Here is a 13,270-nt window from a genome sequence, read left to right as displayed (position 1 = left end):
CTTTTCAATAATGAATCCCACCACATTGATACCAGGAAAATAATTATGTACGCAATGGAATATCTCTGTCCCACAAACCAGAACTTCAAACACCCAATAATGTCCAAAACACTGATAAAATGGAACCCTCCACCACACAACATCTATAAACTCAATATAGATGGTGCACACTAAAAAAACTCCGACAAAGAAGGAGCATGCGGAATCATCAGAATGGATTGATGGATTCGTTTACCATACAATGGCCTCATCACCCATCCAAGCCGAAATCATCGCCCTACTGAAAGGATTGGAACTTGCTTTCACAAAAAATCAAATACCGCTTATAGTGGAAACAGATTGACTGGTATGACTACAACTACTACATGACAATTCTCACATTAAAGCTAATGCTAATCTTCTCTATGATTGCAAGCTCCTGTTAGAAGCACCGGATCAACCGGAAGTTAGGCATGTCTACCGTGAAGGAAACTAAGTGGCGCACACACTAGCAAAGTTTGGGAGCAACTGTAACTCACATAATAATGCCGAGTGTGGCGAGCACTTCTGGAGTGAACCACCTTTATTTGCTTTCTCTACTTTCTGCAAAGACAAATTGGGGTCTGTTTCGATAAGATTAGTCTGGTACTGTAATAATTCTCTTTAGTTTAATGCTTAATAATAATCAGCGAACCCAGACGCCTTTATATATATATATAAAAAAAGCTTTGTAAATGCGACTTATAGATTGAGTTTTATAATTGTAAATCGCATAAGCTAGATGCACTTATAAATTGCATTCTCTAATTACGTCTTATTGCGAAATATGTTAGAAAATCTAACAATATGAATGTGTTTTGACCGTTGGGTAGCTACCTCCCGCCATTGCTGTGAGCTTAATACGCACTTTTCTTAGTATATTATTTTATTTTCTGGGCAGACCCCACAAAAAGACGACTCTTTTTATTTCTGTAAGAAAGAAACATAAGCAGAGATTTGGGATCTGTGACAGTGACTCCACTTAATATATAGACCAAAAAACTCACCATAAATACATCACAAATCTTTCTTTTGGTGCTTTTTTCAGCCCTTTTTAGTTGAAGCTTCTATCAATTATCAATTTTTCTTGGAAAGTTCTAATTTTTTAGGCATGGATAGCAGCAGCAGAAGCTGGTGGAGGAATTATGAAGGCATATTGAGGAGCTTTTACCCTTTGTTGTTGGGTCAAATGGTGTCTTTTGTTATGGCCCTTATGAGTTTCACTTCTTCTCTAGTTGCAAATCTTGGTATGTTGTTTCTTTAGAGCTTTTTGGGGGCAAATCTTATTTTGGGGAGAGGCGGATTCAGGATTTAAGCTTTAAGAGTTCCAACATTTAAGGTTCTTGTTATTGAACCTGTTGTAATTATGGATTCATATTTATTATTTGTTGTGATTTTAGTATTTTTTGCACATAATTTATGTTTCGCGTCGAAAGTACTAGGTTCAAATGAACTGGTGCTTATATGCTGCATCCACCTCTGTTGTTTTCCCGGGGGGGGGGGGGGGGCTTCCTTTCTTATGTACTTTAATTATTTCTGAAATTTTAGGCTAAATGGTTTTGTTTTCTTTTGTGAAAGAAATTGAAAGCTGAGAAGCAGTTTGATTTTATTTGTATTCTTTGGCTGCATTTGTAGGTGCAAATACTCCACTTTCCCTGTCATTCTTTTCTTATACAGCATTAGCATTGGTGTATGGAGGCATCATGATTTACCGGCGGCAGAAATTAAGGGTATTTTGTTATTAATCTTACTATAAATACTGATATTTGATTCGTGAAAGCCAAAGTGATTGCCTGGATTTTATTGAGCATATTTTTAGTATTTTTCTCGTCGTGGCAATTTTCCATAAGAGAGTAATATTTTAGAGGGATATATCTGTTTATAGTGTATTTAGCATTTGATTTTACGTAATGATTGTGAATTGAATGTTGTTTTAAGCTTGCAGATTCATTGGTATTGGTATGCCCTTTTAGGCTTTGCTGATGTCCAGGGAAATTTTCTTGGTAAGAAGTTGGACATTACTTTGCTTTGCATACATTATTCTAAGGCTTTGTAATGCACCATAATAGGAAATCTTGAACCATTACTCAGCTCACTATGTTGCGGATATAGCTTTAGTAAACTCTTGGACGTGGAAGTGAACTACCATCTATTATGCAATAGACATCGTTAAATTTATTTCGGTTTATGAAATTTGGTTGCAACTTAGGTTTAGAGAAAGTGCAGATTTTCGGTGCATGTGTAGCTATCTGTTACCAATAATCTATGTCGCTGCAAATTAGGTGTCATAGCAAAAATTTTGTAGTAAGAATTCTGGGAATAGGCAAGTTCAGATCTTCGGTGCAATGTCCAAGTGATATAGGAAAATTTGCCACTACGTATTACAATCATGTCTATTAAAATGTTTGCAGAGATTTATAATAGATGCCTGTTTTTTTCCTCTTTTCCCTCTCTAAAGAGCTATTATTCACATAGTTTGCGATCTTCTTTTCAATATGTTCAATTATGTACATAATGAGAACTATATATAGTGAAGTCTAAAGCACAACATACGCTCCCCAACCATAATCTGATGGAATGGTTATTCTTCTTTCATGGCACATTTAGTCCTCTGGCTCAGTGGACCTGGAGCTTGTCTGTTGCAGCAAGCTGTATTATGATTGAAAATATGTAGCCCATAATAATTTCATACCCTATTGTAGGATCTTAGAACTTTAATATAGCCATAATTATCCAGAATATGAAATTAACTTCCTTTAAACGTATTGCAGTAAATAAAGCATATCAGTACTCCTCGATCACCAGCGTGACGATACTGGATTGCTGGACAATAGCTTGGGTGATACTTCTGACATGGCTAGTTTTGGGCACACGATATTCTCCTTGGCAATTCTTGGGTGCAGCAGTCTGTTTAGCTGGTCTCGGACTTGTGCTTCTGTCGGATGCTAACGCGAGTAGTGGAGGTGAGACTGTCTGTTTCCTATATGGTTCATTTAGGTGTAGTAAATGAGAACATTTGAACGTTGTATTTCGTCTTTCGTCAATGTACCTTTCCATCTTTTCTTGAGTTCTTGAAAGCACTTCGTATCTTGAGTGGAACAGAAATTCCATTTAAGAAATTGTTAATTTCTTTTTTGGACTTTGGTCATTTTCATTTGCAGGTGGTTCAAAACCTCTTCTTGGCGATATATTTGTGATCATCGGGACACTTCTCTTTGCAATGAGTAATGTCGGCGAGGTTAGTGTCTTTTGTTTCTACATTTCTCCCTTCTACCTGATTGCAACTCTAAATATTAACTTATGCATCTCTTATCAAAATTTCATGGTACATTTACTGTAATTCACTTTAATGCAGGAGTTTTGTGTCAAAAAGAAAGATCGTATTGAAGTGGTTTCCATGATTGGTCTTTTCGGGTTGCTTGTTACTTTAATTGAGATGTATCCTTTCTACCTAAAACTATTTTTTCATAAGATGTGTTTCATATAGCTGTGGAACTATGAAATGTACAAATTTTCATTTTCAGACCAATCTTGGAAAGGAAGAATCTGGAATCAGTCAAGTGGTCCGCGGAGATTGTAAGTGATTTAGAGTCGTGCGTTCTTATATTTGCTCCCCTATCTCTTAATAAGAACTTAACAGCTAGGGATTATTTCATGTGGCGAAGGTTGAGGGACTTGTGATATAGATCACAAGTTGCCTTGCGCCATACGAACTAAGCCTGAATTAAATGGAGAAGAGTAGAGGGGTGGGCCCATTATCCACGAGTTTCGAAAGCTGTGGTTGGTCCTAAGGGTTGGCACTGAACGGATTTCTCTGTCATCAAAAAAAGAAAATTACCAAAGGAAAAGAAAAGATCCTATTAATTGATGTGACATTGTTCTGTTTTTTTTCCCTTCCAGATATTAGCCTTCTGTGGCTACGCGACCGCAAGCTTTATGTTCTACACCTTGGTTCCCTTTCTTCTTAAGGTAAAACTTACACTTACATAGTTCCAACGACTACTGATTCTGTTGCTATAGGTTTGATTCATAGATGTCAGTTCGTCTGCAGACAAGTTACGCGATAATTAAATACAACGATTGTGACGTTATCTTTGATAACCACTGAATGATCTAATTGATGTAATTTTTGTTAGATATCTAGTTCATGATGCTATATTGGACACAGTTTGTAACTTGAAATATGCATTGGCACAAGCCGGATAAAAGTTGTTCTGAACACTACTTCCGCCTTAGATTACATAACTTTATCAAATCCAATATTCAGTTTATTACTGTATATTATTAGGAAATATATAATAGTATAATCAAAGTACAATATAATCTCATTAGTGTAATAAGATAAAAAGAAGGACAGTCTTGGCGTAACTAGTAAAGTTGTTGCCATGTGACCAGGTTGTCACGGGTTCGAGCTGTGGAAATAACCTCTTGCAAAAATGCAGGGTAAGGCTGCGTATGATAGACCCTTGTGGTCCGGCCTTTCCCCGGACCCCGCGCATAGTGAGAGCTTAGTACACCGGGCTTTCCTTTAATGTAATGAGATAAAATTTTAATTTTTTTTTAGAGAACTTCTAGTATCAAAGAACCCCATAGTATCGAATACTGAAATGAAATCAGTCCAAATTGAGCCAAATGGATAATGATATATTTATATAGCCGACCCCAACTACCTTGGGACTTGAGGGTGTAGTTGTAGTAGTTTTTGTTTTTGTTAAATGTTTTTACTCCGGGATAAGGGATTAAATGAAATCAGTTAACATGCATCTAAAATCGAAACATGTGATCTCATTATCAACTCTAACAGAAGAAGAATATGAATACAGATGAGCGGATCAACGTTGTTTAATCTATCTCTACTCACATCTGATGTGTGGGCAGTTGTTATCAGAACATTTTTCTACAAGCAGAAGGTAAGTTTTTATCCATTCTCTTCGCTCATTTGAATTTTGATGGTTTCAGCCGTATCTATCTCTAGTTTTTTTTGATATACCGTGTGTTGATAGCTCCTAATTGATATTTGCAGGTTGAATGGCTGTACTTCGTAGCTTTTGCACTTGTGGTTACGGGGCTGATCATATACTCAAAAACGTATGTCCTGCACTTTGTATTTGTTGTCTCGCCTCATGATTATAAACATTCATAGTATCATAGTAAACAGGAATGCGGGAAATTGCACAACTGACTGCAATATAGTGACAGCTTGAATACCAGATGCCTAAAACAAAACAGAAAAACTAATGACATGCTTTGAAACCCAGAAAGAAAGAATATCCAGGGTCAAATTTACCCCTCTATTTTCGGATATTGTCTACATTTAACCTCCGTTATATAACAATAACAATAACAACAACAAACTCAGTGTAATCCCACAGGTGGGGTCTGGGGAGGGTAGTGTGTGCGCAAACCTTACCCCTACCTTGTAAAGGTAGAGAGGCTGTTTCCGATAGACCCTCGGCTCCGTTATATTATCAGGCCAAATTTTCCCCTGCCGTTGGCAAACTTTTCAAAATTAACCCTGCCCTAATGGCTACCGATCAATCTGAAATGTCATCTTTTCTAATTAAAATAAATCATTGGGTTGCTACACTATATTGTTGAAAAGTTTCTTGAGTGAAATATAGTACTCTAATGGAGTAAGTAGCTTTGGATTAGTGATCTATTTATAGTTCTTGACTCGACGAGTTACTAAATATAGCTAGTACCATTTCTTTGTTCATCAACAGCGCGAAGGATCCTGTTAGTGCACCAGCTATAGAAGAAGCAAATGCAGATCAAAGACGACAACTTCTTAATGAAGATGAAGAGTGCGCCGATCACAGACATGATGCAATTGCTTCATGAGCTGTATAAAGAAAGATACATTGGTATTTCATGTATCCACATATTAAAGCATCAGAAATAAGTTCTCTTTAGTCTAAACCATTTGTCACTTTGCATCTTGATCTTTATTTTGATAATTTGCCCTGGGGAGGTGCGAGAGGTTGACAGTGATAGGTCTAAGGAGAGGTAGATTTAGACCGAAGAATTGGAGTAGGGTGATTAGACAGGACATGTCAATTCATCAAGGACATGAACCTAGATAGGCGAGCATAGAGGTGGAGAATTAGGGTAAAAGGTTAGTAGTGAGTGGAGCAATTTCTCTCTAGTTTAGAGCACCTTATTTGCTCCTTTTTCTCCTTGTTGTTTTTTATACTTTGGGTATCATTATTATTTTGCTGTCATTACTTTTCTGTTCTTCAGTATTTTCATCTGCGCTTTTATACTCTTGTATATTTCAAACCTGTTTGAAAAATGCTTTTTTTTAGCCGAGAGTCTATCGGAGGTAGGGGTAAGGTCTGAATATACCCTACCCTCCGCAGACCCCACTTGTGGGATGATACCATATATGTTATTGTTGTACCTTGTTGGCTTATGAGATGAGCTAAATTAGAAATGCACTGCTCTCCACCAGTTTAAAATGGGAAAAGTAGGAAATTAAATAATTTTTACCACTTGATGAATTTGGTATAGAGACTAGAAAGAAGTTTAATTATATATAATTATGACGAGAGCTGAAACTAATTGGTAGTAAAAGGTTATGTATCTTGTTATTTTATAAACAAAAGGGCACTATGACTTACCTTATGTTAAATAATGGAGTACTCAAAAGGAATTTTTACATTCCTATGCCATATAGGAAACTATATTACCCTCAATGTTTAAGGTTTAATATAATTACATTTAGTATACCTAATTACTAATTCTATACCATAAGATTTTTTAACTGTACAGTAATTGTACCTTATATCACTCCTACATTTATGGTATCGTATATTCCTCCAATCCCCCCCCCCCCACACGTTTCTCTCTCCCAACCCCACACCCTCACCCACGTATCACCACACACCCAGAAACCAGAAAAACCAGAAAAACAATTGAAACCCTCTGCTAAGTCCAGAAAAACAATTGAAACCCTCTGCTAAATCCAGAAAAACAATTGAAACCCTCTACCATTAACGTCCAAAATCAAGGTTTTTTCTTCTACAACCAGTCAAAATTGAAGTCAAATCTTCAAAGTTTCATACACAGCAATAACTTTTGATGGTTATGATTTCGGGTTCATTCAGTAATATAAGAGGAAAAGAAAAGAGAGCAGCAATTCCACCATTGACAGCCATTAAAAAGCTCTGAAGCTTTGAATTCAAATTTGGGTTTTCAAAAATCATTATTTGTTTGGATTGAGTGTTATTGTAAATAATTGGGAATATGGTTTGGAGTTTATATCTCAATTTTGAGGGGTTTTGATGAAGATTAGACGTGGTTTTGGCTGAATTTCAGATTGAAATTCGAAGAAGAAGACGTATATTGCAGAAATTGTAGAAATATTATAGATAAATTGAAGAAAAATTGTAGACTGTTGTTTATTTATTTTTCTTGAAGAAAAATTGCAGAAATATTTTTTTGGATTCCATATTTAGCATAGCAGTTTCGTAAAGAGTAACAAGAGCATATAGGAGAATCACATAATTGTAGCATAATGGGGATTTTCGACATAATTGCATTTTTTGCAGAAGATTTGTAGAAGTTTTAGTTGTTTTTGATTTATGAAAACAGAAAACAAAGCATCTATAATCAGAATACAAATAATCTACAATTTATCGATAAAATATCTACAAATTAGGTACATTGAATTTTAATATCTCAATTCCCATTCAATTGTAGCATAATTGAGATTTTCGACATAATTGCATTTTTTGCAGAAGATTTATAGAAGTTTTAGTCGTTTTTGATTTGTGAAAACAGAAAACAAAGCATCTACAATCAGAATACAAATAATCTACAATTTATCTACAAAATAGCTACAAACTGGGTACATTGAATTTTTAATATCCCAATTCCCATTCAATTGTAGCATAATTGAGATTTTCGACATAATTGCATTTTTTCAGAGGATTTGTAGAAGTTTTAGTCATTTTTTTATTTGTGAAAACAGAAAATAAAGCATCTACAATCAGAATACAAATAATCTACAATTTATCTACAAAATATCTACAAAGTGGGTACATTGAATTTTAATATCCCAATTCCCATTCAATTGTAGCATAATTGAGATTTTTGACATAATTGCGTTTTTTCAGAAGATTTGTAGAAGTTTTAGTCATTTTTTTATTTGTGAAAACAGAGAATAAAGCATCTACAATCAGAATACAAATAATCTACAATTTATCTACAAAATATCTACAAACTGGGTACATTGAATTTTAATATCCCAACTCTCATTCAATTGTAGCATAATTGAAATTTTTGACATAATTGCGCTTTTAGAAGATTTATAGAAGTTTTAGTCATTTTTTTATTTGTGAAAACAGAAAATAAAGCATCTACAATCAAAATACAAATAATCTACAATTTATCTACAAACTAGGTACATATCTGGACTCGAAATGCTTCCCCTGAAATGTATGTTTCGCATTTTTTATACATATTTTTGTCCAAAACAGTACGAAATCATCCACTTAAATACAATTTTTATACAATATTGTTCAACTTTCATACAATAGGTAAATGAATAAAAAATAATAATAATAAACAACAGTCTACAATTTTTCTACAATTGATCTACAATTTTTCTACAATTTCTGCAATATACGTCTTCTTCTTCGAGTTTCAATATGAAATTCAGTCAAAACCAAGTTTAATCTCCACCAAAATTCCTCAAAATTGTGATATAAACTCCAAACCATATTCCCAATTATTTTTAACAACACCCAATCCAAACAAATAATGATTTTTGAAAACCCAAATTTGATTCAAAGCTTCAAAGCTTTTTAATGGTTGTCAATGGTGGAATTGCTGCTCTCTTTTCCTTTGCTTTGTATTTTCACCATAATTACTTTTGTTGCAGAAGAATTGTAGAAGATTTTGTCGATTTTGATTTGTGAAATCAGAGAAAATGTTGAAACAGAGTTTAGCGCAAAAAACAGAGTACAGAAATTTTGTAAAGAAGTCGACGATAGTGATTACTGTGTGTGAGCACGTGATTTTTGTTTCGCACGACAATCGCTTCAAAAAGAAATAAAAAATATATATATAATAATTGGCCCTGCTGTACAATTTTGAATTTCTGTGCGGCACCTTGTTGATTTATTTGTGACTTCGGCCCATTTTTATTTATTTACTTTATTAAAAAAATAAAATTCGAAAATATATGTGTCCTGCATAATTCAAACCGTAATCCGGTCGTTAAATAGAAAATCATAAATAGGCATCTTCGTCCGTGATTTTATTTTGTTTAATTTTACCCATTTTTGAATTATTTTAGCGTGTGTGTGAATAATTGTATTGGGTGTTTGATTTTATTTAGTTTTGTATTTCTTTTTATATAATAATAATAATAAAAAAAAGGGGGGGGGCCTTGCCTTTCCGGATTTGGGCCAATTTATTAAAATTGGCCCAAACAAATAATGCCCAAACGGACAGCCCAAGCCACCAGTCCAAACAGCCCACCCCCAGGCCATAAAACGACGTAGTTTAACACCAAAACTACGTCGTTTCGATGCCAACCCATCACAACCGTTTAAACCAAGCCGATCCAACGGTCCGGATCTTTCACCCGTAACCCCACTACCCGACCCGTTACCCGAACCAATTCTGACCCCTACTAAGCCAAACGACGACGTTTCGTTTAAACCTTCAGATCCAAGCCGTCCATCTCGTCTCATCCAACGGTTGAAATCAATCCCCCCATTCCATATATAAGCCTCCTACCACACCCTGCCCCCTATCCAATACCCCAGCTTCCGTCTTCACCTCCTTCCCCACGAAACCCTAGCCGCCCCCTTATCCCTCGCCATTAATCCCGGCGGCATGAACGTCGATGACCTCCGCCTGAACACCATAGAACCCCCTCACCGCCCTGAACATCGATCTGTTGGCCGTTTAGTTCGAATCCCTTCCCACCTTCTCGAATCTTCATTTGAAGATTCGAGTCGGAACCCGAGTTACACCAATCGACCTCAACTTCGCACCAGACAGTCCCCAGACCCCCTCGTGACCAAACCATGCTGGGTTTGGTCCGAATCTGACCAGGGAAGCACGAATCCCGGATCTAATTTTTGGAACTTTGAAGGTCTTCGTCGATGGTCCGTGTTTTGTTCAAACTAAAAGATTAAGGTCTAATGGACCTTAATCGAAGTGTTTCTCATCTGAGAAACACTTCGATTAAAGCCCGTTCAGCCTTAAGAAAGGTCTGTCCGAATCCGAGTTAAGGCTTTTGATTTTTCAAGATTTGAGGTGAGTTTTGATTCTCTTTGCTTATTTATGTTAGTCCATGTTCGTTTAAAAGATTTGTTCTGGTTTTGTTTTTAATCTGTGTTTTGAGTTTTATCAACTATTCCTGTCCATCTCGCCTGAACCTTTGTTGTTTGATTGAGTCTTTCTTCTAATTGTTCTGATAATTTGTATGTATGTATTTGTTGTGCAATTAATTGGGTTTCAAATGTGAACTGACCAACTGATTCTTCCCATGTAATTTTGCGTAGTCAGTACAGTTCGAATCATGTGTTCGATACTGTTAAATGTCTGACTTTGGTCTCGATTGTACGAGTTATAACTAGTATAGTCGAGTCGACATATGTCGTCAATTAGTTTCAGATGTTTGAACAATATACAAATTGATTTGCTCCTGTTTAGCATTGTATGAATCAGTTGGGAATTGAATTTAGCTACTTATAGTTGAATCAGAAGCGTAAAGGGTTTGATTTTGTTTAAGTTGCAGTCAGAATTGGAGGGCATGTGCACTTGTGCACAACATGTGCATAAAGGCTTTTGTTTGATTTAAAAATGTTTTGACAGCATATGCTGTTAGATACATCCTGCTGCCCACACCCTACTTTAGTTTCAGAAATAATAAACATTACAAAAGTAAGCCTGCCAAGGGAATATGATGGGGTTTTGGTTAATACTTAAATGACTAAGTGGAACTGAAAAGAGGGCAGCACATGAGGGGGTTTCTGTTGGTCTAAACAGGCTGTAAAAGGGGTAATGTGAAAGCTTATAAAAGGGAGGACATACAGAGGAGAAAAGGGGGAGGAGACCATCGGATAATAGAGGTCAGAGAGAGCATAGATAGAGGAGAGTTGAAGTTCTGGAGATACAGACAGAATTAGAGACAGGATTGAGAGATAGAAATACATACACACACACACAAAAGGATAGACATTGAACCTTAAGAGCTGAATAGGAAAAACACAAACAGAGATAGAGAGAGGTTAAGGGATAGAAGCTATACAACCAACAATCAGAAACCTTCTTCCTCCTATTGTTATTGGGTTTTCAGTTGTTTCAATTTGTTCAAGCCAATTCTGATCCTTTGAAATCTCAGTTGTGTCTATTAGTTGAGTGCTTTCATTGGTCTACTACTATCTGGAGTTCTGATTCTACTCCACTGGGTGTTGCTGTTATTTGGCTATTGCTTTCTATTGGCTATATTTGCATCTCTGCACTCGAGCTGGGTTCTTGCTGTATTGCTTTGTCTGCTGCTATTTCTGCCCTGCTGATACTGATAGTGCTGTGATTGCTGCTGCATTTTGTTGTCATTATATTCTGCTGACTCCCCCTTTCCTTCAATTGTCAAATATTTCCAGGTACACAACCTCTGAAACTTTGTATTGTTGAAAGTTTGAAGTTGAAATAAAGAAAAGAACAGTTGTTCATGTTATAACATTGGTGTTAAAAATAGGTCGAATGTTAGTGGGATTGTATTTTACTGCAAACTGCAAACACTTTGTATAAAACTAGCATATATTCTGCTGAGATGGACTGTTAAGATAGCGCTGTTCAATAGCAATAACAATATGATAGACAGCATGTTTGATTTGGGATACGTTCAGTTCAGTATAATACTGTTTGGTTTAGTTACGACTGTATAACATAGAGTCAGGGCAAACACTTGTATGTATTTCTGCCTAGACCACTGAATCGACAAATCTGTGGTATTAGGTCTGGGATAGATGTATCCCAAACAAACTCTCATGCAGTCATATTAAAAGTCTGGCTATGAATGCCAGTTTCGCTTGTCAGTTTATTTGTTCCAATGCCGGTTTGATATCAGGTTTCGGTATAGATTCTTCGTTTCGAAATGATGTAATGATTGTTGAGAAAAACTAATAATCATTTTTGAGTTCAATTAGTAGTAATTTTTCCTAATAAAACAGCCGATTTCTTTATCAATCTCAAATAGGTTAAAGTGTTAAGAATAGAACTTGGAGGTCGTTAAAACATAACTCAATATATATTGTTAGTTTGTTTGCAATCTCACTTAGCGAATTAATAAGCATATTCACTTGTTGAAGACAAAGAATGCCATAGCTTTCACCTCATGAACAATCAATCAGGTAATCAAACAAGTTTAGGTTCGGCAAACATAATAAGGATTCAGTCCGTATTTGTCTTAAACCAGCAAAATTCGGCATCATCCTTTCCTTTAAAGATAAATGTAGTAAAAATGTAGTCCTTGTAGGGTACCCTTCTAAAATAATGAGACGAGCCTCGCCGAATCAAAAGGCAAATTGCGGGGCCCTCAATAATTGGTCATAATAAATACTTAGAATTTGGGACGGGCTGTTTAGTGAATTCCACTCCCCTCCCCGAAGACAATAACGCGTTAGATTCTTTAGGCGCGACTTAATCAAATTACATTCCTAAATTCGGGTGCGCATTTATGTGACCCAATTTCAAATCTCAATGGAGTCGAAATGTGTTAACAATTATGGGTGCATTGATTGTGACGTGGTTCGAGACACATTTTCACGACGTTGCAATTCTATAAAAATAAATGATAATAATAAAAACGGTTAAAACTTAATAAAAGCACATAAGTCACAACATGTATTTAAATCAGATATTTAGCCATTATAACAATTTAAGCGACCGTGCTAGAACCACGGGATTCGAGGGTGCTTAACACCTTCCCTCGAGTCAACAGAATTCCTTACTTAGAATTTCTGGTTCGCAGACTTCATTTGGAAAAGTCGAAAATTTCCTCGATTTGGGATTCAAGATAAACCGGTGACTTGGGACACCAAAAGCCAAACCTTTCCCAAGTGGCGACTCTGAATTAAATAAATAATCCCATTTCGAATATTGTCACTTAAATTGGAAAAACTCCGCTCGCGCATCTACCCTTCGGGGCGGGCGCGCAAAAAGGAGGTGTGACAGCTCTGGCGACTCTGCTGGGGATTTGTACACCCAGAACCACTGGTTCAGGGTTCAA

At 36.1% G+C, this 13,270-nt stretch overlaps 1 protein-coding gene across 1 annotated transcript; it reads left to right on the top strand.

Annotated features, from left to right (window-relative positions):
• The first annotated feature begins 990 nt into the window (after positions 1-990).
• On the top strand, positions 991-6,322 carry LOC107769697 (uncharacterized). The gene is made up of 11 exons (XM_016588935.2): positions 991-1,265; positions 1,654-1,748; positions 1,964-2,021; positions 2,790-2,981; positions 3,180-3,256; positions 3,374-3,456; positions 3,543-3,594; positions 3,919-3,987; positions 4,842-4,928; positions 5,042-5,106; positions 5,742-6,322. Exons 1-11 carry the CDS (start codon positions 1,130-1,132, stop codon positions 5,857-5,859), a joined length of 1,032 nt encoding a protein of 343 aa, XP_016444421.1. The 5' UTR covers positions 991-1,129; the 3' UTR covers positions 5,860-6,322.
• The last annotated feature ends 6,948 nt before the right edge of the window (positions 6,323-13,270 follow it).

The sequence above is a fragment of the Nicotiana tabacum genome, chromosome 10, assembly GCF_000715075.1.
Source record: "Nicotiana tabacum cultivar K326 chromosome 10, ASM71507v2, whole genome shotgun sequence".
Taxonomy (NCBI): Eukaryota; Viridiplantae; Streptophyta; class Magnoliopsida; order Solanales; family Solanaceae; genus Nicotiana; species Nicotiana tabacum.
Note: the sequence above shows the minus strand (reverse complement) of the source record. Positions and strands in the feature narration are given on the sequence as shown.